The sequence below is a fragment of the Ochlerotatus camptorhynchus genome, unplaced genomic scaffold (genome assembly GCF_037179485.1).
Source record: "Ochlerotatus camptorhynchus isolate MF236.1 unplaced genomic scaffold, CSIRO-AGI_Acam_v1.1 ptg000170l, whole genome shotgun sequence".
Classification (NCBI taxonomy): Eukaryota; Metazoa; Arthropoda; class Insecta; order Diptera; family Culicidae; genus Ochlerotatus; species Ochlerotatus camptorhynchus.
The window spans coordinates 453,503-480,754 of record NW_027040660.1 but is presented as its reverse complement, the minus strand read 5'-3'; the positions used below and the strand labels follow the sequence as shown (position 1 = coordinate 480,754).

Genomic DNA, 27,252 nt, shown 5'->3' with positions numbered 1-27,252 from the left:
ATCCACCTTCCAAACGAAGTCATCAAAAGGGGACTGGAACCGGTAAATCCTTTTGGCCATCCGATAAATGAATGTCTTTGTCATCGGCCTGTGAAGCAATAGTAGTTCCCAAATTGCGCGGGAGGGGAGTCGCAACGATTGTTGCTATAGCACTTTCAGTCAGTATTTGCCATCCAGGTCTGTGCTGAGCTGCGTCCAATGGAAGTCGGGAAATTGGAACTGGAATGTGCCTAATGCACTTCATTGTTGATGCCACGTGCCGGGTGCGTTCGTCGCCGGTAGGAAAATTCGTTTAAAATTATTATTGCTATGTTTTCACCTCCTGGCGACAGCCAACGCGCGATGGTTTGGCACTGAAGTGGAGGTGGAACGATTCCAGATGGGGTCTCTTCTACACGAGCAAGACGTGCCCGATGGCGAGAGACGTGTCATCTTTGCAGCAGCGGGAAAGTTATTGGGTGCGAACCTAGGGCCTTGATATCCGTTAAGCCACACCGGATGTACACTTGAGTGAGTACTCTGATCGGCGTCATAGCGACTCCTCGATTAGTGATAGCATTTAGGGGAGAAATGCTTGTTGAATACGTGGAACCGTCTCTGTCATTTGGCGATACCACGAGGTACGTGTTTCATTATATATATGTGCGAGCCCGGCCGTTTCTCAGTTAGATTAAATATTGTGTGCAGTGTTTAGAGTTTTGGGGACATCACTAAAATAGGCAAATAATAAGGGCCGAAAAAAATCTCTAAACAACTCATTTAACTGACATAACCCCAAGCCATCGAAACATTCTCAAAGCAGCAAGGCCGTTTGGCATGGCTGGTTATCGACAATGCGATGATCAATCGTTATGATTCAGCCACCATTCGAAAGGTATGGCTATCTACTTTCATTTGGAAAAGTAGAAACTCGATTGAACCTGTGGTTGGCCATCCGGAATGGAAAAACCCGGAAAAGTCCCGGGCGAAATACGTGTCGATTCATGTTGACATTATTGGTTCTCGGAAATTTGGTTACCAAATTGTAATATTGAGCCACAATTTGAAAGGTATGACCATCTACTTTCGAACGGAATAGATAAGGAACTGATTGGGTCCGTGGTTGGCCAGTCGGGACGGGAAAACCCGTGAGTGTTAGTTCTGTGGAAATTCAGATTCACCAGAAAAATGGACAATTCCTGAAGATAGACCTAGAGATACGCTTTTATTTTTTTTTTTTATAAATTGCATACAATCATGAGCATAGAAGAAATATGCCATCATATTTGCCCGACTCTGCTACCGGGTGGCCACAAAGCAGTCCTGTAGATATCCGGAATCACCGCCAAAATGGTCAGTTCGTGAAAGTAGACTTAGAGATCCGCGATTTTTTTCTAAATTGCCTACAACCATGAGCAAAGAAAAAATATGCCATCACCATATCGATTCTGCTATCAGGTGGCCACAAAGCAATCGTGTGGATATCCGGAATCACCGACAAAATGGTAAATTCCTGAAAGTAGACCTGAAGATCCGTGATTTTTCTAAATTGCATACAATCATAAGCATAGAAAAAATATGACATCACCATATCGATTCTGTAACCGGGTGGCTATAAAATGGTCCTCTGGATATCCGGAATCACCGCTAAAATGGTCAGTTCGTGAAAGTAGACTTAGAGCTCCGCAATTTTTTTTTTCTAAATTGCATACAACCATATCGATTCTAGTACCAGGTGGCTAGAAAACGATCCTCTAGGTATCCGAAATCTCCGGAAGGTGCTGGAAAACAGTTCTCCGGATATCTGGATTGTTGTTGCTGTCTCTTATAAAATTAGTATACCATAAGATATATTTTAAACCTCATCTTGATCAGTTTATAATGTAATTGTCTTTATTATTGTTTACTTGTGGCATATTCGTATATATCCAGGGAGTACTTATTTAAATCATCTGACCATTTTTTTAGAACTTCTTTCATAATTTGATCGCCATATCTTAAAGACCAAAAACTAGTTTTCTGTTGAATCCGGATATCTGAAGGGGTGTTTTATGACTACCGGGTGATCCAATCAATATTTCGTTTATGTCTATTTGGCTATTAATTTTCTAAGGTGGCCAAGAATGCGATTATCCGGTTCAAAAGGAATCAAACCATCTATGCAGAAGAAGCCCTGAGTGAACTGCATCCCATCCCCAAGGGATACTGGCTGTACGTCATGCTGCTGTACTGACTCTGATTTGCCGCTGACATACGGTTTCGAAAACGAAGAGGAACCAAGATATTCCATTGTTCGTCGTATTTGCGTCAAGAAATTGCAAGTTGCTGGACTTGATACTTGGCTACCTCCACTCGGATCCAGCAGTCGGCTATAGCCGATTATCTTTTATTCCAAGCCGGAGGATCACTACATTTGGACATTTCAAACTGGTTCTACATAGGACGGGACTAGTTTATGTTTATCCCCATCAAGTGAACCGTCTTTGATTGGAACTAAAATGCAACAATAGTACGGATGCTTCCTGTGGATTCATTTGGACTAACTTGGTGAGATTGTATCTGACATAATCTATTTCAACTAAATTAACATGGTTCTCTTAAATTTGACAAATTTTTAATGGAGTTTCCTCCACGCATCCCATTTTTGTGTATTTGAAATCATCATTGAATGCCAAATGTCAAAATCATATATCGTAAATCATATATGTTAAAACATTATACTATATAGTGGGTTGAGGGGGGTCAGCCAAAGTGAATCAAAGGATTTGGTGACTGTACGAGGGTTCGTGGATTTGCCAGTCCCTTGTCACGTGATTACAGATGGCCATCTGGTCGTTTTGTCTTCCAAAGGTCTTCAATGAAGCTGATTCACTCTGCTGCAACAAACCAGCAGGCAGAACTTTAAATTACAACCGGTAAAGTATCTGCAGACATCGGTAATCCTTGCACTGATGGTGGGTTCCATTCACCACATTACATCACCGAGTGATCTAATCAATATTTCTCTGAGATAGCTCCACTTTAATCAGAATTCTATGCATTTTATAAACACTCAGAGAGTGCTAGAATCACTTCTCGAAATGGTGATTTTTTCGGTTAATCCAGAGATCCATGGGGTTTTGTCAGTTCCATGTCAAATAAAAAATCCGAAAAAGTCGTATTTCTTCGATTTCCATGAATCTTTACATAATTACGGTTACTTCAACAATCTCAGCGATCTGGAAATCTTCGCACGAGACCACGCTCCAGTTATTCTGGCCATTCAAGAGATTCGTCGTGCTAGCCTGCCTATGTTCCTTGCCAGATGATCCCTGGTCTATCAGGTAAGCTAACTGATCTATTTTCATCCCTGGATGGTCCGGTACTCTTTCTGGGGGATGTCAACGGTCACCAGCAAGCCTGGGGTAGCCTATCAAATATTCGTCGGGGTATCGAGGTGTTCGAGGCGGCTGAAGCTGCCTATCTAACCCCTCTTAACGATGGGACTAAAACCAAACTTGCGATGTTGAGCATCCTAAACAATATATGGACGGAACACATAATGCCGTCTGAGTGGTCCAACAGCTTGGTGGTCCCCATTCCCAAACAAAGGGAGACGATCTTCACAACGAAAGACTTCCGGCCAATTTCGTTGACTAAACTAAATTCTTGTAAAATCTTGTAGCGTCGGTTAATGCAATTTTTGGAGGATAACAACCACCTTGACCACCGGCAACACGTCCTCTAGCAAGCGATGGAAAACAATCCCCACGTCGAAGTCAACAATCTTGGACACCCCGGGTTATCCAGCAGTCTGGCGATTGGGGGCTGGGTGGCCATATCCTACATTTCGTTAGGATTTTTTTTTCTCAGCGGCCGAACCTTCCAGGTTCTATTCGGGAACCACCGCTCCTCAATTCGAGTGGACGAGACAGAAGTGCCACAGGGTCCCGTCATTGCGGTCATTATTTTGATGGTCGCTATGTACGGGATCGTTGAGGTTCCTTTTCCAAAGGAGATTTATATTTTCGTTTATGCAGATGACGTAATTCTTTTGGCAATCTGCCGTACTCTCAAAGCCCTACATAGGAAACTTCAGGCAGCTGTATCGGTCACGCAAAGACGTGCTCTCAGCCACAATGTGATGGTACCACAATACCTTTCCGGAAGATGGTTACAATACTTGGGATGCTTGCTGTGGAAACTTTCCACTCCTCTTCGTACCAACGACAGGAACATTATCCTTGAAGAAGCAAAAACCATCGTCAACAGTAAATTCTTGAACAGAAATGAGATTTTCTGTACGGCTAGCGACCTCTTCACTGCGCGGCTAGGTCTCACTTTTAATCAAGTCATCCGTATTTCAGCTGGGCTCCTAGCATTCACTCCTGCAGACTCGGCATGTGTTGAATTCGGTGTTCTGCCTTTCCGGTACCAAGTAGCCGGGACCCTGGCAAGCAGAACAATAAGCTATCTGGAGAAGACTGCTAAGAACGAAGAAGTCTGTCTCCTCGGAGAGAGGAACAGAGCTCTAAGGAATCGAGCCCATCAGGAGCACCCCCCAGTGTTAAGATTACACTTGACCGGAATTAGAGGATGGACAGAACCAAATCTCCACGTTGATCTCTCGGTTGATAAACGATTCCAGGCTAGTAACAATTCGCGGGAAATGCACGGATATGTGACAGAGCTGCTTAGGACGAAATACATCGATTACCATTACATATATATAGATGGCTCGAAGGCCACGGGAGGAGTCGGCCTCGGAATTGCAGATCCCACTTCTAGTTTTTTCTTCCGACTCCTGGACCAGTGCTCCGTGTTCTCTGAGGAAAGTGCGATAATATACTACGCCATTACCATGCACGCCAGCAAACCGCTTTATATTCTTTCTGATTCTGCAAGTGTTCTAACAGCTTTGGAATCCCAGACATCCAGACATCCTTGGATCCAAGGGATCCAAATGGAAGCTCCGTCGAACACTGCTTTCCGGCCACTGCGACATCCGGGGGAATTGTGAAGCAGATCATTTTGCGGCTACAGGTCAATCTGGACGGCTCGCTACTAAAACCGTTCCTGGACCTGATATTAGAGTTTGGGTGAATTTCAAACTTCGGAACGCTTGGACCCAAGAGTGGGCCAGTAAAAGAGAACCGTTTCTCCGCAAAATCAAAGAGGAAACCAGCAAGTGGCAGGATTCCCCAAACCGTCAGGACCAACTGATTCTTTCTTGTCTCCGCTTAGGACATACTCGGGCGATCCATAAGATGGGGAGTGTGACTTCGTTCTGAAAACATTTCGATATTTGCAAAACAAAGATGACACTAGAGCACCTCTTCGTAAAATGCCCAGGTTTCCAAGGAATTAGGGAGCTTTATGGAATCCCGGTCAACATAAGAAACGCACTGGCCAATGACCCCTCAATCAAAGCAGCTGTTATATGCTTCATGCCTCCCTTAGCTCAGTCGGTAAAGGCGCAGCTACAAAGTAAGACCATGCTGGAGGTGGTTCGGTTCGATCTAGGAATTTTTCGGGTTGGAAAATTGTTCGACTTCCCTGGGCATAGAGTATGATTACACTTGCCACACAATTAAACTAATGCAAAAATGGTACAGGCATCGAAAGCTCTTAATTAATAACTGTGGAAGTGCAGCTAGAACACTAAGTTGAGAGCACGCAATAAGCTAAAATGCGATAAGCATTAAGCATGAAATGCGAAGAAGATGAAGAATATGCTTCATCAAGGACGCCAACATGAATAAGAACATCTGACCTACCACACTGACAAGAACCAACCATAACTGACCCACTGCATCGAACCACCACCAACCTCCATAACGAACACTGAATGCACTAAACCAGGAACATCTACTAACTACGACAGTACATCGACAGCCAACTCTGATCTCGACTCTGATACTATCATTTTGTGAAAGTATATACGGTGAATTACATTTGATGATGAAGTAACTTATCTAACTGATAACCATCCTCCTTCTTGTCTTTTGTTGGCCTTCTTGTAGGTGGTTGGCCTAAGGTCTACTATCTCCTGATGGGACTACCATCTTAGGGGTAGCTTTCGGCGAATAGAATTTCTTATTCAGCCGCTGGTTGCCAGTCAGACGTTTTTTGAGCCGCACCTCCGTGGTGGACAGACGCTCGGAGGTGAAGCATTTCCTATGGTTACCGCGCCGGTGTCCGCTTCGCACCTTCTGACTTTGCTATTGGCAACATTGCCCAGGCTACGCCACCCAGCTGTGTCCATGTTTCAGCTGGTAGTCGTTTGTAATCATATGACTCGTGGAGGCGTGAGAGACTTGTGAGGACCGGAGCTAGGAATCACTCTCCTTCCAGGTTGTCAACTCACCATTCTGCAGCCCCACATCGACAGCCAACTCTGATAAACAAATATTCTGTTACTAGGGAGGTCGGTTCCGGACTGTCCACTCCTTCTAACTAGGGGGTCCCTTATGGCTCCGCACATTTTAAACTCTGTCACTACGGGGGTCTCGTTAATAAAAATAACCTAAGCTAACCTAACATTTTTTTTTGAGGATTTGTGAAAAGAATTCTATGATTCTAAAATAAATTCTTCAGAACATTCCAATAAAACCATGTTAAGAATTTTGAGCATATTTTCAAGATCGTTAAATAAATCATAGATAGATTTTGAGGACCGAACGCAGAAACTATTTCAATTGCAATGACTCATTAAGAGACTTTCAGCCATTATTGGCTGGTTCGTCTCTGCTCAAGAATTGATAATAGCGTTGAACTCTGCCCCAAGATTTCAGCAATAAATCATATCATCTCTTTTGTGAAATTTAATTTGAGCATGTATCAGATAGTTTGGCTGGTAAACGGCTGGACAATGCGTACCATTGTTGATTCTTCGCGTATCTGTTGGTATAAAATAGACCCCACTAGCTGTCCTTAGCCTCTTGTCCAGTAACTCCTATCCCTACCTCCCCGCGGTGCCGGTTGGGGTACGAGTAAGCATAGGGAAGATCGGGTAACCAACCCCGGTGGGACCTTGGTTGTATACTGACAGGGAAGGGGGGGGGGGGGACTTCTCTCTCTGGAGAGTGCAGTCTTCGAGCGTCTGTTCACCATGGAGGTGCGGCCCAAAACGGTGTCTGTTCTCCATCCCAAGTAGCAATTTGGGTTTTATGAGGGTTCTGAAGACCATGATTTAGACTTGTAGAACACTTTAAAACCACGATAAACTTGGAATGTTACTTGGGATGTTAGGAGCGGCTGATCAACGTCCTGGTGCCAGCGTGGGACTCTAAACAGTGCTGTGCACGATGGTCCCCCGGCGAGACAATGGGGGTTGGTGCAGGCCCTTCAAGCCAGCCGTAAAAAAATAAAAATTACATGAAGCAAGCAATGTAAATACGGACCGGAACAATCGGCAAGCAATGGAAACGGACTTACGATTGGAAACTCGGAACATGGAACTGCAAGTCTCTCAATTTCTTGAGAAGTTCCCGCATTCTTTCCGATTTATTGAGGGTCCGCAAGTTCGACATCGTAGCGCTGCAGGAGGTTTGCTGGAAGAGGGATCGTCGGTACATACGTATAGGGATGGTTATACCATCTACCAGAGCTACGGCAATACCATCTACCAGAGCTGCGGCAACACACATGGGTACAGCTTTCATCGTAATGGGCGAAATGCAGAAGCGCGTGATTGGGTTGTGGCCAATCGATAGCAGAATGTGCAAGTTGAGGATCAAAGGCCGTTTCTTCAATGTCAGCATAATCAACGTGCACAGCCCTCACTTAGCAAGTGACGATGACGATAAAGACGTTTTTTACGCGCAGCTGGAACGGGAATACACAAGCTGCCCAACCCATGGCGTCAAAATCGTCATCGGAGATCTTAACGCTCAGGTCGGCCAGGAGGAGGAATTCAGACCGGTTCTAGGAAAGTTCAGCGCTCACCAGCTAACGAACGCCAACGGCCTTAGACTCATCGATTTCGCCGCCTCTAAGAACATGGCCATAAGTAGTACCTACTTCCAGCATAGCCTCCCATATAGGTGCACCTGAAGATCACCGCAGTAGACAGAATCGCAAATCGACCACGTTTTGATCGACGGAAGGCACTTATCGGACATTATCGACGTCAGGACCTATCGCGGCGCAAATATCGATTCGGACCACTACCTTCAAATGCGCCAAAAACTTTCCGTTGCCAACAAAATTCGTTACCGACGCCCGCCATGGTACAATCTGGAGCATCTGAAGCTGCCCGAAGTCGAAACCTCGACGCAGCATTGCCGGATGAGGGAGAGCTCACCGAAGCTCCTCTTGAGGACTGCTGGAGCAACGTGAAAGCAGCCATTAACAGCGCTGGATTTCTTGGAGCGGAATCGACGGAACGATTGGATCGACGAAGAGTGTCAGACGGTTTTGAACGAGATGGGTTCTTCTCGTTCAAAACCGTCTGACACTCTTCGTCGAACCAATCGTTCCGTCGATTCCGCTCCAAGAAATCCAGCGCTGTTAATGGCTGCTTTCACGTTGCGCGGGCGGCGATGCTGCAGCAAGGAACCCGTGATAATGTGGAGCGATATAAACAGAAGACAGCAAACCCATCTTTTCCGGGATAAAAAGCGCCGCCTGGAAGAGCTAGAGTGCGATGAAATGGAGCAGCTGTATCGTTCTCAGGAAACACGCAAGTTCTACGCACCCCGCCAAGGCTTTGTGCCGCGAGCCGAAATGTGTCGGGATAAGGAAGGGCATATCTTGACGGACGAACGTGAGGTGATTGAAAGGTGGAAGCAGCACTATGATGAACATCTGAATGGCGCTGAGGCAAAGGACCAAGGCAGCAGGAGGAATGGTCTCGTCGGTACAGCGGATGAGGAGAACATACCAGCTCTCACGATAGGGGAAGTTAAGGATGCTATCCGACAGCTTAAGAACAACAAAGCAGCTGGGAAAGATGGTATCGGAGCGAAACTTATCAAAATGTGCCCGGATAAGTTGGCCACTTGTCTGCACCGACTGATAGTCAGGATCTGGGATACAGAACAGCTACCGGAGGAGTGGAAAGAGAGAGTAATATGTCCAGTATATAAAAAAAATATAATGGATAGCCCCCGTGGGTGACGTAGGACTACGTGGTCTTATATAATAAATCTTATTTGTTAACTGCAGCAGGAGTTTGTGTTTCGTCTAGGAATAGGAATTTGAGCGGGGTTCTCTCTGTTTATACTCTTTACTATGATGGCTCACAACAACTCACGAAGAGTTACTGATTCCGATCAATAGCGGTGCGGCTTCTTCCTCCTTCTATAGATGCTCATGTGGGCTGCAGCTCACTGCTTGTAGGCAGCCTTTCGTTGTGTACTGGAGAACACGACCACTCACCACGTGGTGATTGAATAAACACCGTTTGGTGAGACCGGATGGAATTCAACTTTGAAATCTGTGTTAGGGAAATCGTTTTTCGCAGGCAATCGGTGATAATTTTAATTATCATAGCAGCAGTTGCACATCCGTGAAATTTTCAAAATTGACATTTTGAAAACTGATAAACTCTTAGTTTTAAGGGATTCGTACAAAAAAAATCCTATAGATTGGCGTATTAAGAATTAAAATCCATCATTTCTGGTTAAAAATTAGACCACCTTCATGCCACTTTGGCAAACTTTGGTTTTTGAAATCGCACCCCCAATGTTGCCTTAAAGTACATGTTATGTTAGATTTAAACATATCTAGATAGAGCTGGAATTATGCGAAACAGCTTTTGTAAGCAATGACTTCTCTCGATGATTTTTAGAAAATCAAGGCACACCCACGCAAACCAACATTGCCGTAGGGTAGAGGAAGTCTTACCCTTACATGACGGTGATGTTGATTTGCGTGGGCGAGCCTTGACTTTCAAGACATCATCGAAAGAAGTAATTGTTTACAAAAGCTGTTACGCCCTAATTCCAGCACTTTCTTGATATGGGAACTGACATCCGATTGATAACCTTGATAAATGTCCAAAAATACTCTTTCAAAAATTTATGGTGGTGCTGAAAAGGACCGTTTTGTCGTGATGGTTGAATAATGCTGAGCTAATAGGTTGTTAAACACAGATGAGGCTGGTGAGCTGTATGTTGTTTGGAATGAGGGTGACGCGCTTGGCATAGGTGGCCCACAGCGGCTCACGAAGAGCTACTGAATTCGATCAATAGCGGTGCGGCTTCTTTCTTCTTTTATGGATGTTCATGTGGGCTGCAGCTCGCTGCTTGCAGGGTGCCTTTCGTTTTGTACTGGAGAACCATGTTCAACGCCACACGCCGAAAGCACTGCTGCTACAGCACATACGGTGATTGGAACTGAATCCGATCAGCGGTTGAGGCCAGTCTTGGTATCTAGCTGCTCGTGGGCATGCTTGGCATGCACAGTTGTACACACCAACTGCTCATTTGTTAATAACTTTTCACTCAGTTATTGAAAATTGATTTTCTTTAAAGGAATTGATAGATTAGGATCATAGCTTACTATAGATATGCAAAGAGTAGGTAAATCTTAACATTTGAATCAACACCAATGAATTTTTACACTTAAAGTTCAACATGTGCAGCGAGTATTTCTCACTTCATTTTTACAACGCAAAAATAAATACAGTTACTAGAATTTATATCTTTTCTAACATACTTATAACAAGCTTAAACTATATTCTATCTACTGCTTCAAACAGAATTACGTTTTGTCAACTGTGTGCAAAGTTATTAGCAAATGAGCAGTTTGTGCCCAAAATTGTGTATGCCAAGCATGATCGTGGGGAGCATTTCGTTGTATACTGGAGAACACTACCACTCACCACCGTTTGGTGAGACCGGATGGAATTCAACTTTGAAATCTGTGTTAGGGATAATTTTAACTATCATAGCAACAGTTGCACATTCGTGCAATTTTCAATAGCTAAGTTTTGAAAAAGATAAAGTCTTAAATTTATCAGATGCGTAGAAATATATCTGATTGATTGGTGATAAAATTATTGAAATTGGTCTAGGGACAGCTGAGTTATTAACGTTCAAAATCTTTCATAATTTTGTTACATGTTTCATTTTCGGTTTTCACAAAGTGAACCCCCATATAGAAATCACAGACGTAGAATGTGAGAACTATCGAGCGATCACTATTCTTAACAGGGCCTACAAAGTGATTTCCCAGATCATCTTTCGCCGTTTATCGCCGCTAGCAAGCAGATTTGTGGAAGTTATCAAACCGGTTTTGTGGACGGGCGATCGAGAACGGACCAAATCTCTACGTTGCGGCAGATCCTCCAAAAGTGTCGTGAATCATCGTGTTATCGATTTAAAGGCCCCTTATGATACTATTGACCGTGAAGAGCTATGGAAGATTATGGACGAGAACGATTTTCCCGGGAAGCTGACCAGACTGATCAGGGCTACGATGGATGGTGTACAGTGCTGCGTGAAGATATCGGGTCCGTTATCGGACTCGTTTGAAACTCGCAAAGGACTTCGACAAGGCGATGGTCTTTCCTGCCCCCTTGTCAACATTGCGCTAGAAGGTGTTATGAAACGTGCGGGCTTTAAGCACGATCTTCAATAAGTCCAGCCAGTTCACCTGATTCGCTGGCGACGTGGACATTGTCGGAAGAACGTTTCAGGCCGTGGCGGAGCAGTACACCAGGCTGAAACGTGAAGCAGAGAAGGTTGGATAAAAGGTGAATATGTCGAAGACAAAGTATCTGTTAGCTGGAGGAACCGAGCGTGATAGGGCTCGCATGAGCAGAAGCGTGACAATCGACGGAGATGAGTTTGAGGTGGTGGATGTATTTGTGTGTCTCGGATCATTGGTGACGTCGGATAACAACTTCAGCAGAGAAATTCGTAGACGCATAATTGCCGGAAGTCGTGCTTACTACGGACTGTACAAGACGCTGATAAGACCGGTAGTTCTCTACAGGCACGAGACGTGGACGATGCTCGAGGAGGACCTGCAAGCACTGGGTGTTTTCCAACGACGAGTGCTTAGGACCATCTTTGGCGGGGTATGTGAGAACGGTGTATGGAGGCGAAGGATGAACCACGAGCTGGCGTAACTCTATGGCGAACCCTGTATCCAGAAAGCTGTGAAAGCTGAACGGGTACGGTGGGCGGGACACGTTTTAAGAATGCCGAAGAGGAGCACAGCGAGCAAGGTGGTTAGACCAACTGGAGCAGGATCTTGGAAGTGTGGGACAGTCAAAAAATTGGAGACAAGCAGCCACGGACCGAGTGAATTGGCGTAACATTGTGATGCAGGTGCAATCCTGAGGGATGTCGGACCAAGATAAGTAAGTAAGTATGTATCAGATAGTGCAGACCACGGGAAGTAGCTTTAGTTTCACCGTTTTGGAATATAGTAACAAGTAGTTTAAAAATATGACTAAAAGTTGATCTTCTGCGATTTTTGTAAATTTTTCAAGCTTCCAAAGTTTGCATTTTTCATGAGCTTTAGTTAAAAAATCAATTGTAAATATTGAAGATAATCATTTTGAGATATTTTAGTTATTAACACTTTTTATATTTCTACTCAGATTTAAAAAAAAACTACCGTCTATATTTTTTTTCCAGAAAGACTATAATTTTCAAAACTACTTTTTTCTCATATGTCATTTCGATTAGAAGAGACGCTTTCGTGCTAGAATTTATTAAAAAAATGTCAAAGACGCTATATGAAAAAAAAAAAAATTAAAGTTCCAATATGGCCGAAATCAAGCAAAAATGATAGTAATTGCCCATGTTTCCACATGTCTCATTAATTACCGTTATGGCATTTCTAAAACCGAAAATTACATGATGCAGCCACTGACAAACGTTATACTTAAATCTTACTTTTCCTCAAAATATATAGCGGTTGTTTCATACACAAATGATAATGCACATCCCAGGTAACAATTTGATGCTCAACAAGTGTTGTTTAATCGACTTTAAATCCGCCTTAGTTTGAATAGTTGTTCTACATAGACCATATAAATTCTAAGCTTTTAAAGGCATTAAATAACAGTCTTTTCCAACCCTTATTCAACCTTCTACTTTTATTTAGAAAAAAATACATAATGGAAGACCGCTTCATATCTTATATATTTTTATCTAAACCACCTTAAGCGAGTTGAAAACGTAAACCCGCTGGTGACAAATCGTCGTTTTACCCGTGTAAATTTGAACTGTTTTAGTAGTGTTTTGTGTTATAGAGTGCGAGTTCGTTTGGTGTACCTCTGTGAAGTGTAGGATTTCGTGTAGCTTTGTGGATAAGTTGAGAAATTGTAGATTAAAAGTGTCGTCCCGTGGAACAGTGGTGTCAATCTTCATTTTATTTACATTTTTTGTTTTGTATCTGTCGCTGCACTACTGCTACCGTACTTAGCGTACCAAATCGTCAGTATCTCTTGTTGCATTACACTTTGCTACCGTACTTTTGTGTATTGAATAGTGTTTCTACGTCTGATTGCCTCGTTTCGCGCATCGGAAATTTGCTATAGTTTTTCGTTACGTGGTAGTCTTTGTTGCGTGTATAAAGTTTGCGTCGCATTTTTTGTGATCATGGCTTGCAAGAAGTGCCAAAAAACCATTTCGGACTCCGAACGTATTGTTTGTCGCGATTTTTGTGGTGACACATTTCACGTGATTTGTGCCAAAGTTGATCTCGAACTTCTCGATCAACTTGGATTGTACGAGAAGAATGTCTTCTGGATGTGCGATCACTGTGCGGCGCTTTTTTCAAACGGCCACTTCCGTAATATCGTGAGCCGTGACGTCAATCAGACTTCTGTGGCTCCAAACGCGGTTGATTCGATGAAAGAGGACATCGAGAAATTGAATTCGGCTGTTATTGCTCTTGCAGCCAAAGTGGAATCGAAGATCCCAGTCAGCTCAACTCCACGTTGGCCTAAAAATGACCGCTTTGATTCCGGTCGTGGCACCCCGAAACGTCGCCGTACTTCATCTAGCACTGACGACAAGCCCATACTGTGTGGTAAGAAAGCACCTATCGACTCGGTCAGAACCGTGGACCTGAACGATGATCTGGTGTGGGTGTACTTATCGGCGTTTCATTCCACTACTACGAACGATGAAATTTCATCTCTTGTCTCTAAGTGTTTGTGTCTGGAAACAGACGAGAAACCTCGGGTTGCCAAGTTGGTTCCCAGAGGAAAAGATCCGTCAACGTTAAACTACGTTTCCTTCAAAGTCGGCGTCAACCAAAACAAACGCGATGTTGCCCTTTCCTGCGATTCGTGGCCGGAGGGCATTCAGTTCCATGAGTTCGATGATTCCCGGTCAAAGAAGGTGACCAAAATCACCCGTATTGGTCCAGCACAGTGACACCAGTTCCAGGATACTTCCTTTTCAATTACTAACGTGCTGTTGGGCGGATCTGGAACGCAACAACACAGCGCTTCGGAAGCGTCTGATCCCTCCGAACCAGTCGAGCTGTTTGTAGATCTAATCATCAGAAGTCGTCCTGGCCCTGGTTTTGGAATCGGTGACGAGGTCTTCCAGCCTGTACTTACAGGCAAGTATCGATACGTTCCAAAACCTTCTTTTTCTGAGCCACCTTCCGCTTCCAGCAACGAATAATTAACGCAACCATCCGATCCAACCTCGCCTTCTGAAAACGACGTAGTAAGCTCGATGTCTTCTGAATTCTGGATGAACTAATCTGCTTTGCAACCGAGACGCATCGTGGAAAGCTTTATGGAAGCCCCCGGTTCCTCTAACTCAGTCGTGCTAATTCCTGTCAGCGTTCATCATAGTCGTCCTGGCCCTGACTTTAGATGTGGATTGGGGGTCTTCCAACTTGCTAGAACAGGCGAGTACATAATTAATAGCGCAAATACGATGTCTGATGCCGATCCAAATTTCAGCACCTTGAATGCCGCCGAATCAACTCTCGTACCTCGGAGCCCGGAACGCGCCGTAGAAAGCCTCGTGGAAGCCCCTGATCCCTCCGTCTCAGTCCAGCCATTTGCTGCCGCCGCTCACCATAGTCGTTCCGGACCTGTAGTCGGATGTGGAGAGGGGGTCTTCCAACCCAGTCACTATGGCGAGTATCCGCATGGTATTGTTAATGTTCATTCGCTGCCTGATGCTTCCGTGATTTCTAGGGAGAACAGACGTTCGATTGTAAGCCGCAAGCAGGACATCGTGATTTTCTTCCAAAACGCCGGCGGAATGAATTCTGATGTTGACAACTACCGGCTTGCTGTATCGGATCGTTGCTATGATGTGATTGTCCTAAGCGAGACGTGGCTCGATTCGCGAACGCTTTCCAGCCAGGTGTTCGGATCCGATTATGAGGTTTTTCGTTGCGATCGGAATCCAAACAACAGCCGAAAATCTACTGGTGGTGGCGTTCTTGTGGCTGTCCGTTCTGCATTGGAGGCGAGAGCAATCGAAAATGAATCGTGGAACAGTGTGGAACAGGTTTGGACAGCCATTAAACTGGGCGATCGCACATTATTTTTGTGCGCATTGTACATACGTGATCTTGAACTCATCGAGACTCACTGTCAATCAGTCTTCACAGTAATGGAAAGAGCGACTCCAATTGATGAGCTATTAATTTTTGGGGACTTTAACCTAGCAGGCGTTTCGTGGAGACCATCCCATAGCGGCTTCCTCTATCCAGATCCAGAACGTTCTGTATTTCATGCAGGAGCTATCGCCTTCTCGATAACTATAGCGTAGCAACGCTTTCTCAAATTAACTACGTAGTCAACGAGAACAACCGTAGTTTGGACCTCTGCTTCGTGAGCACTCAGGACAATGCTCCGTTCATTTCCACAGCACCTTGTCCACTAGTTAAGTTTGTTCCGCACCACCCTCCTCTGATTGTCACTGTTGAGGACAATCTCGTTCGTGATTTCGATAGTCTTCCTGGAGCGGTTTCTTATGACTTTCGAAAGGCCGACCATCGAAGCATTGTAGATGTGTTGTCAAACATGGACTGGGAGAACATTCTAGATCATGACGACGTTGAGGCCGCTGCGCAAACTTTTTCTCATGTCTTGGCATATGTCATTGACAGACACGTCCCGAAAATAATTCAACGCAAAGACTCTCACCCTCCCTGGCAGACGATTGAGCTGCGTAGGTTGAAATCGATCAAGAGAGCAGCATTGAGAAGATTTACGAAGTATCGCACGCTTCCTCTGAAACATCACTACGTGAGGCTTAATCACGAGTATCAGCGAGTCAGTCGTCGATGCTTTCTGCGATTTCAACGAGGTATTCAGCGTAACCTTAAACTTCACCCGAAATCCTTCTGGAACTACGTGAACGAGCAACGCAGAGAATCTGGCCTCCCATCGTCAATGGAATTGAACAGTGAAGTCGCTTCCACTCCGCAGGATATTTGTCGCCTTTTTTCTGTCAATTTTGCCAGTGTGTTCACTGATGAGAGACTAAGTGACGACCATGTTTCCCTCGCAGCCAGGAACATCCCACTAAATGGTCAAACGCTGAGTGCAATTGATGTCAACGTTGAGATGATGTCTAACGCTGCAACGCAGCTCAAATCGTCCTTCAACCCTGGACCCGATGGAGTTCCGTCCGTGTTTTTGAAGAAACATATTGCTTGCTTGTTAACTCCACTTCACCGTCTATTCCGGATGTCTCTCTCCAGTGGTATATTTCCATCCTTCTGGAAATGTGCACACATGTTTCCTGTCCACAAAAAGGGAAGCAAACGAGCCGTGGATAACTATCGTGGAATTACATCGCTGAGTGCTGTTTCGAAACTATTCGAGCTTGTTATTAAGGAACCGTTGCTCTCTCACAGCAAGCACACGCAAACCAAAAATCTATTACAATGAACGTTAGTTCCAGTTCCTATCATCCTCTGTTCATGAACATCGCAACGAATGTTAGGAATTGACCATGCAGGCGATGTAATGGTTTTTTGTCTTTTTTTATTTCGTGTTCCATCTACGCTTTCGACTATACCAGTTAGCTTGTAGAACATTGTAGAACGACGCACACACTTGCCTCGAATCTCTCCAGCAGAAAAAGCATACGAAGTCGAGCATTTTTATTTCGTCTTCCATCTACGCTTTCGACTATACCAGTAAGCTTGTAGAACAACGACGCACATTGTAGAACATTGTAGAACGACGCACACACTTGTCTCGAATCTCTCCAGCAGAAAAAGCATACGAAGTCGAGCATGCGAGAGAATGAGCGCTTCATTTTTGCTTTTAGGCTAACCATATTCAGAAGCATGGAGAGAGCAGTGGAGAAAGCACAGGTCTGATAGTCGCAACGTCCGTGGTTCAAGTCCAGTCGGCAACCTTTTTTCTAATTTTTTCGACATAATTAATTTCACTCACTAATACACTCCACATTTTTCGGTCTCCAATTTTCTTACATCGGACCGCAGCTAGGTATATCGCATCCTCGGTTCATGCGGTCTCCACTTACATCCTCTGATGATGAATCCCACATAATTGTAAGCGAATCTTACATCCACCGGTTGGGTGCAGTATCGGAGTGCTGATCAACACGGGTTTACTGGCGGTCGCTCTACAACCACCAATCTGCTATGCCTCACATCCTACATTACCGATAGTATGACCGAACGGGTACAGACGGACGTTATATATACCGATCTATCCGCGGCATTCGATAAGTTGAATCATGACATTGCGATTGCTAAACTTGACAGGCTTGGGGTGAGCGGTAATCTCTTGAGTTGGTTCCGTTCGTATCTTACTGGTCGCCAACTTATGGTTGCTATAGGAGATTGCAAATCAGCTAGCTTCTTTGCCACATCAGGTATACCGCAGGGAAGCCATCTGGGACCGTTGATCTACTTCAACAACGTGAACCTGGTTATCGAAGGACCTCGATTAGCATATGCAGACGACCTCAAAATATTTTTACGAATTTGCTCGATCGCTGACTGCCACAATCTTCAACATCGACATGGTAGTGAACCCAGCAAAGTGCTTTGCCATAACGTTCTCACGAAAAAAGCAACCGATTGTATTCAGCTATGACCTGCTTGGAACGACATTCGAACGGGTGAATCAGGTGAAAGACCTGGGTGTGGTGTTGGATTCACAGCTAACATTCAGGCAACACATTTCTTATGTCATCAATAAGTCGTCTAGGACTTTAGGATTCATCTTCAGGATAGCTAAGAATTTCACCGATGTCTACTGCTTAAAATCTCTTTACTGCTCCCTCGTACGATCGACGCTTGAGTATTGTTCTGCGGTTTGGAATCCGAATTACAACAATGGTGCCGAGAGAATCGAATCTGTTCAACGTCGCTTTCTTCGTTTTGCGCTTCGTAGACTGCCCTGGAGAGATCCGCTTCGGCTGCCCAGCTACGAGAGTCGCTGCCAACTGATAAACCTTGAACCTCTCCGGATTAGAAGGGACACCAACAGAGCTTTGATTATCGCCGACACTCTACAGGGACGAATAGATTGTGAGGCTATCCTAAGGCAAATTGACCTAAACGTGCAACCCCGACCACTCCGTAACAACCTCATGCTGAGACTGCCACTGCGTCGCACGAACTACGGGGCATATGGTGCGATTTGCGGACTACAGCGTGTGTTCAACAGAGTCGCATCTGTATTCGACTTTCACCTCACACGTGATGCGCTTCGTCGAAGATTCTCATCTGTTTTCGCCGACTGACAGAGAAAATTAGTGTATTTACATTTATGTTTTTTTTTTTACATTCTGACCATGTTGCTTTGTTTTTCTTTCTGTGATTATTTGACATGAAATTTTACTTTTATTATTATTATGATTAGTATTATTAACATCATTTGGGCTACAGCCAGCCTGTTGTTGTATGGCAACAATAAACAATAAAAAACTTTAAGAACTTTTTGTGATGAAACTTTTTTTATGGGACTGCACAACAATATGCTGACTAATTGGATTTACATATTTATATTGTTAGTGTAAGTCTATAAATTACCTTTGAATTTCGGGATTCGAACCGGCAGTTGCTGATTCATAGGCATCAATCATACCTACTGAACCACTTAGGCATATGTGTGGCAAAAGCTATTATCATTACCTTGAAGCACTTCAAATTTAAGTTGAATAACAGCAACCGGAAGAGTGTTATACAGCAATGCAGAATTGTAACAACAACTGGTGACAGTAAAACATTCCTCTCATTTTCAACTGTAGTTAACACAATGTGGACCCAAGTGCGCGATTTATTTCGATGGTCATGTGAAGGCATAATTGAGTTATATTTTTGGAATGCTGTCTGAAAATTCAGTGCAATATAGCAGTCAAAACACAGAAATACAAATGTTAATACCTCCGACGTTGTCGCAACCCACTTCTACCTGTAGCTATTCCTAAAAAGCTGTTCTACCTTGACTCTACTGCTGCCGCTGCTTGGGATTAGAAAGGTAGGCAGTGAATTTAGAAGAACTAAAAATGCCGGAAATGCAACGAGTGACACTGACTACATTTAATTCAATCTTTCGATCAGCTAACTTATTGAGGTTGAATTATATGGATACAATTAGCTTCATGCACTACTAATCAACAAAATATTCAGCCTGCTGTTAATCAGCTTTGTACACCTTAAATCAACCAATAATCAGCTTCTGTTCTTACTGTTCAGCTTGAATTGTTACTTGGGATACGGTCCTTAGATCTGCCTCAACTTGAAGTTCCGTTCACTTAAATTCGCTAAAACGTTGGCACTCGTAGACTGAATAAATATTTTTCAAAAATCTGCCCGAATATAAAGAAAATTGACAAAAATTTTAATCAGCCATAATATATTCGTAAACTGAGTGGAAATTTTGGTGATCTTCGTTTTTGCGGATTTGAGTAAACGGATCTCAAATTTTAGTGGACTCAACGGCCGTGCAGTAAAATACGTACGATTCATTAGATAAAGTCATATTAAAATTTCGAGGACGCTTTCAAAAACATCCCGATAGATGTCAGTAGCGAGTAATAATACGACAATTCTTTGTAACTCCTCATGTCATGTCGGTTTGTCTATGATGCAGCTATCAACTGCCTTTGAATTTTAGTCGAAGTTAATCAATATAACTTGAGAACGGCAAGAGTTTGGCTGACAAAGATTTCATTTCCATCCCCATGCTCCGTTTCCCTCCCTGCTTCCTAATTGAGATCACCGATGCAATTGACAAAGATGAAGCGACGTCCCCTTCGCACTACAGCTTGTCATTACATATTTACATAAAACCAGCTTAAAATTCATCCTCGCCACCCTCTGTCCTCCTGCGCCGTGTTCCTCAGAGAAAGATGAATAAATTATCTTTGACAGGTTCTCTTTCTCTCGCTCTCACCGAAACCATTATTACAAAAATGTCCTCAACCCCATTTAATCCACCAGCACGGGAAGGCTGTCGACCCGCTTTGACCCGACAAAGCGGCCTGATCGTCTGCCTGGTGTATGGTGTTTACATAGGCACCTAGTCTAGTCAGTTGTAATCCCAAATGAAAACTTACCGCCCGGTGTACTCCTCCGGATAGGGGATGATGTAGCCTTCGGGGCTAGGACGGGGTGAATTTCCAACCCAGAAGAACGCATCCGGGGCGGTTCCATCGTAGTGGAAGCCTTTAACGTACAGGGTCGACTCGTCAACGGCATACACCCGGCCCTGGGGGGATGAAAATGTTGTTGATTCGTATATATTAAAATCTGCAAAGAAATCGTTTCAATAAGCTTACCTTAACTCCGTGTCCAAATTCGACGATATCTCCGATTAGGCGTCCAAAGTAGTGTTCGGGTGCTCGGGATTCCACTGCAAAAAATAAAAATATGACACAGTATTAGAAATGGTTGAAATTGACAAAGTGCAGTTCTACAATCCTTGCACCCCATTGTCGTCGGTCACGTTTCAATCCATAGCACGCAATGTACCCATCAGAGTCGTAATTAATGCTGACAATACTGATGAATTGAAGCTGATGGATCCTGTGGAAAGCGTGTAGAAGTGACTTTCTTTTTTTTCCCAGAGTGTCCTTCGGTTGTTTCTCTTGTCTGTTTAGATAGCTAACCGTCTGGTTATTACAGAAAAAAAGCTTTTCGTCTGTGCATACCAAGAAAAATGGCAGTGACATACGTCAAACCAATTCCATTATCAATTCAGTCTAAATCATTGTCCACTCATTTTCACTTTCAAACAAAAACGATGACTAGAGCCTTCAGCGGTGCGCACTTTAATTTCGTTTTGCCTCGAATGGAATCATTGTTTCATCCCAATATTTGCATTTTTAAAGTACCTGAGAGCGCAAAGCTCCCAGCAATGTAAAACATCACGAATTTCAATCCGTCTAAGGGTACCATTTTCCCGAGACGCGGGATGCGATATCGAATTTCAATAAGAGGAAAAGGCTCTACTTTGATTTGAGCTCTCGAATCGATCGATTTCCGGAACTGTGTGTTCTTGTTTGCTGCACTCTCCGTTACATCGGAGTGTTTAGGTAAAGTTGGTTGTGTGCGTTTAGGTGATGGGGATTGTATGGCGTGACTACCGTTTGTCGATGTGGGCGTAGATAAGGATAAAGAAAAGTTTAAGCACTTTACTGTAAATAGTAGTATTAAGTAGTTTCTCTTCAAATTCTAAAAACAAAACAAACCAATCCCACCAAGGTGGTCGACCGTGTACTAAGTCTAGGACTAATTCTGTAAAACAAATTTTAAATTTTGCCCATACCTAAAGATGAAGAAAGCAATTAAATCACTTAGTAAAAATTTATATGGTAATCGTCCAAGTTAAACTAAAATAAAGATCATTTAAACTAAAAACTTAAGCACTTTACTTTTGAAACACACTAATGGATCACCCAAACAAGTCGCAGTGGTATCATTGAATGAACTCTCATAACAATGATTGCCAAAAGACTACACTTTAGTATTAACTAAACTTGTTGACCCACGAAATTCACATATAATGAATTTTAGCCTCATTTTTTTGTATAGGGTTTCTGAAAATAAAATACTGCGGCTTATTTAGAAATGAGCTCAATTGGAAATCAAAGTGGAAATAGTAACAGTTGACTAAACAGATAGGTAAAGTCTGTTCCAGTTAGTATTTGGCCACTTCTTTTTAATTACTATAGCGCCTCTAGTTATCGAAGCAAGAAACTATTGACAGCGTTTTGATCCGGAAGGATTGTTTATTTAGTAGTGAAAATTTCATCAGGATTCATATACTTGTTCAAAAGTTATCGAAGATGGAACGTGACAGACGTGAAAAAATTCTGCACACTCACATTTTGATACGTAAAAATGGACTTTCGACAAATTCCGGGCCAAAAATTTTACTTTGCTAAACGTAAGGGGGATGCTCCGGATAAATTCAAATTTGTCTTTGCAGATAAATTCGCTCGCAAGTCGATGATTTGGCAAGGCATCTGCAGTTGCGGAAAGAATACAAAGGTTTTCATCACTAGAGCGACTATGAATGGACAACTTTACAAGGTGGAGTGTCTCCAGAACATAATTTTGCCGTTCATTCCATCACACAAAGCTCTTGTTAAGTTATGGCCTGACTTAGCCAGCTACCATTACAGCCGCGATGTCATAGAATGGTATAAGCAGAATAATGTCGATTTTATTGAGAAAAGTATCAATACACCAAATTGTCCAGATTTTCGTCCCATTGAAACATTTCGGGCAATTATCAAGCGCAAATTGAAGAAATGTGGCAAAACAATCAAAACACCATCTGATTTGGAGAAGTGGTGGGAAAAGATGGTAGATGAGGTTGACAGTACTACTGTGCAAGACATGATAAGAGGTAAAAGTTCGAAAATTCATCCGAAAATCTGACGAATATTTTGTTGTACTTTTCCCTTAAAGCTAAATAAAAATCTTATAAAACGATTTCTTTATCGTTTTTTTACTTTATTTCTCCTTGGAGAAATGTCCTATTTTGTGCGGCCAAATTCTAAATGGAACAGACTTCAATTTTAATTTTCAATTTCAAATCAATTATATTATACGTTTATTAATCTGTCTGTTTAATGGAATTTATGCGTTCATGTTAATTTATACAAAGTGTTCAGTTCCTGAGTGCACAGAGTTTAAGGAGAGATATAAGATCATATTTGATGAAGAAAATTGTTGTACTTATAAGGTCAAATCTCAAAAATTACTGAGTTATTGAGCTTTTTTGACGTAGAACTACATCTTTATCGACTATACTGGGGTGCAAATCAAAAAAAAAAAATATGTGTGGTGAAGTAGTGTTAGGTTTTGAACGCTTGTAACTTTGTCATTTTTTAGATGAAATTTAAATCCCAATAATCACTGTTTTCATGAAATAAGAGTTTTTCCCAAACCCAGTCATCATAATCGAGTACCACTTGGTTGCACATCGTTCTGAAAAGATATAGGGTGGGAGGTAGGGGCAAGAATCCCAAAAAAATGTCTACGTAGTTAATGAACAGCCCCTAATACGAAACGCGGAAAAGTTATTGATGCAAAACAACATAGTTCATTATTAGAAACTAGAAAGTTAGACTTTTTCACCAAACACACATTTTTCATGTCCATATGTATTATTCATAGAAAAAACACGGCATACATTTAGACGCAGTGCAAAAATGACATGAATACGTTCAACCAAAATCCATTACCCTACACCGGGGCAAGTAGAAACGCGTGGGGAAGTTGAAAAGGTAGATGTAGCTCGTAGCGGAAGTGAATATTCACTGAGATTATTTCTAATATAGTTTGCGGTAGTACACAATGCCTATCAAAAATAATTACAGTGAATATTCACTTCCAAAGAGATATAAGTACTGTTTCAACTTGCACCGGTGTACCTTAACTATGATGTTTACTATCAAAACATTAAACCTATATACAAACTTTTGCTCTGACTTTGAAATTCAATAATCTACTAAGCACCTACATATTGGAAACCAAACGTTTTATTTGAGAAAAGTCACAGTACTCTATTTTGCAATCATTCTACGAACACGCTGTAAAGTACATAATGATGATGCATGGTTATTTTATGTTAGGGTTGCCATCTAAATTGAAGAACAAAGAGGTGCTTAAACCCCTTCCTCCCCTACTTCGTTGACATATGAACCAACATTTTGTTCAATATTTAAAGTACCGTCTTCTGACAGGTAAAATAACTGCCTGTTGCGTTATCATAAACTGCAATCTTCACTTTACACTCTGCTTCAGAAACCTAACTTAAAACTAACCTCGGCTTCCATCAAAGCGAGTATCACGTCATCACATATCTACCCAATCCTTTCTTGACCTGCATTTGCACGCGGCTGGCGCTGGTATTGCCATTGCCTTAGTTTAGATCACCAGTTTGTACACATTGAGGATGATTGCTAGTCCGAAGCTTCATCTGTTGGATATCTGTGTAATTACAGCAGATCCAGCAATAACGGAGCAGGATCCGCGGACGGTCAATCATGTTCGTGCTCATGCTCAAGCGCAATTTTTTTTATTTTTTTATGCAGAAACTTTAGTCCAGAAAAATGTTTTCCATTCACATAGGGTAAATGATAGCTTCGCCACTAGACTGATGCAAAATTTGAAATTTTCGCTCCACAGTGCTCAAACGGTTCCAAATTGAGCCCTGATTAGCCTCCCAAAATTTGAACTCATTTAGTGAGAAACTGACTTGGCACAAACCATTTGAAGTTTATATGGGAATTACTATGGAGAACCCAGGATTTCGGTTCATATCTATCAAAAAATTTACCAGTTCTCTCTACTTTAAAAAATGATAAGTTGATAACTGAGCTTGCTACAACTTTGTTAAAGAACACTTTTCGATCAAATGTAAGGAACACAAATTATTAATGATTCAAGTCACTGATGTCTTATGATTAAATATGCTCAATCAACTGTTAAGAAAGCAACATTTGTTGTTTATGGCGCGTTGAATAGAGGACAAAAATCATGGCTACTATGTCACACTGCAGAATACAGTGTTGCCTACAATACAGTTGCTACATCTTTCCATAAGATTGTCAATCTTTTAAACAATTAATAACTATTTAGTTTGACGCTTGGCTGAAAATTTTTTTGCAAAGTTGTAGCTGATAAAAATTTCCATAAGAATAGCAATAGAATTTGTTGACAGTGCAATATGTAAAAAGGCTATAAGACTATGAACAAAATGTTTTGTTTTCCCATAGTAATTTCCATATCAACTTCAAATGGTTTGTGCCATGTCAGTTTCTTATCAAATGAGTTTAAACTTTCGGAGGCTAATCAGGACCCGATTTTAAACCGTTTGAACACTGTGGAGCGAAAACTTCAAATTTTGCATCATTATATTCGCCACCCATTGACTGTTTTCGCCAACCAAAATTTAAACGTTAATTTCGCTGTATTTTCTAACCCAAACACTTCACTGGATGTATATATTTAAACAATTCCTTAGACTTTCAGCTTCAGTATGATTTCCTTTTTTACGACTGAGAAAAAGCAGTCATGTCACGATTTTTCTTAAATATATATTAAATATAGTTAGTTAAAATAAACAGTTAAGGTGATACGATACGTCACGCTTTTTTGCTTTTTTTTCTCCTTGAAATGATTATCATTGATGCTGTAGGGGTGTGAGTGTTATTAATAGGTCGAATGTGTAACAGTTAATAAAACAAATAGAAAGTTAAAGAAAAAGTGATTTATATCTTACTGTAAATTTCATCCTTCGTCATCTTTTGAAGATTATCTATTTATCATCCAATATTGAAACCATTACTACTAGCAATGGAATGTAACCACCGCCCAAGAGAATTACTTGTCCAATCGTTTTGCCAGCTTAGAATAGAACTCTGACATACTAATGGGAAACATTCATCACGTGAAATTCTTCTATCATAAATCTCGCCTTGTTGTGCGCCCATTTTTGCGAGAGAGTTTGCCTTCTCATTACTTGGGATTGTTCGATGCAATCGGTGTAAATATTTACATTATTTGGCAAATCTCAGGTAATCATGACAGCAGTAGGTCTCTTTTTTTCATTCAAATTGTTTTCAATAAGCAAACGTCTTGATTACCTGGGTTTTGTCAAATAAGGTTAATATTTCCATTGCTTGCACCAAAGAATTGAGCAATGTGAGGGGACCCATACAAAGGTAATCCTATATGATCTTTCGACCAGCAAACTTACCAGACTCCAGAGGTTAATTTTGGACTTAGCAATACATATATGATTTCGACATCATTTATAGACCATCAAATAAACTGGGAAATGCAGACTTTTGTTCAAGATTCCCCTTACAGCAGGATGTTCCTGAAGATTTGGATGCAGTTGCGATTAAAAACATAAATTTTGGGAAAGATATACCCATTGATTCGAAAATGATACCGGAATATACTAAGGATGACGAATTTCTGCAAAAAATCAAATGGTTTATGCTCAATGGTTGGCCTGATAGAGTGGACAGGTGTTTTGCTGATTGTTTCCGCAAATCAGCAGGACATGTAATCAGGGGATGAATGCCTACATTATGCAGATAGGGTGATAATTCCAAAAGTTCATCAAAGGCAAATATTGGAACTTTTACATAACAACCATGCTGGTATAGTGAAAATGAAACAGTTAGCGAGATGCATGGTGTATTGGTTCGGAAGCAATAGCGACATTGAAAGATACTTGACAGGCTGTGACGCCTGCAATGGCATGTCTGCTTACAAGGAAACGAGGATAAGTCTAAATGGACACTGACAACAAGAGCTTTCAGTAGAATCCATGTGGATTTCTTCTTTTTTGTGCATCGTTCTTATCTATTGGAAGATTGCCGTAAAAGCTCAATGTAGATGTCGCCACTGCATGATGATGATAATGTTGACGGACTGCATATAAAATTCGTGAAAATTAGCATTAAATCCGAATTTACATCAAGCCTGCGTAAAATCCTTCCAATATCACATTCGAAGTGAAGAAGAAAACGTTTTCACGATCAGACTGATGTGTATCTTTGACTTTTCCAGATGAACTTTCATAAGATATATTCATTTCATTTCACGGCTCCACCAACGCTGCATCGTAAATATAATGTAAACATAAGTAAATTGCTCAATTACTCAAAATAAAGATGATTTTTGTCATCTTCGTATCACTTTGAAAACCATCTAGCACCATTTTATTGCATGGTGTGTGTTGAGTAAATCAAGTTCCTTTGCGTTTTCCGTCGAAAATTGTGAGTATCAATATGTTTACCTAAAAAGGCCAAAATGAACATTTATTGAATATTGGCGTCCTATACAACCAATTCTCCATGATCACCAGCATGATACAATCTTTCCTAAGTAAAT

General features: G+C 42.1%; 1 protein-coding gene across 3 annotated transcripts in view; it reads right to left on the bottom strand.

Annotated features, from left to right (window-relative positions):
* LOC135701630 (protein Skeletor, isoforms B/C) overlaps positions 1 to 27,252 on the bottom strand; it is a 247,711-nt gene that overhangs the window by 63,151 nt on the left and 157,308 nt on the right. For all 3 annotated transcript variants that reach the window (XM_065222479.1, XM_065222478.1, XM_065222480.1), the window contains 2 exons: positions 20,670 to 20,743; positions 20,448 to 20,599 (listed from right to left, as the gene is read on the bottom strand). In XM_065222479.1, the coding sequence (XP_065078551.1) occupies positions 20,448 to 20,599; positions 20,670 to 20,743 (226 nt within the window). The remainder of the gene's footprint in view (positions 1 to 20,447; positions 20,600 to 20,669; positions 20,744 to 27,252) is intronic.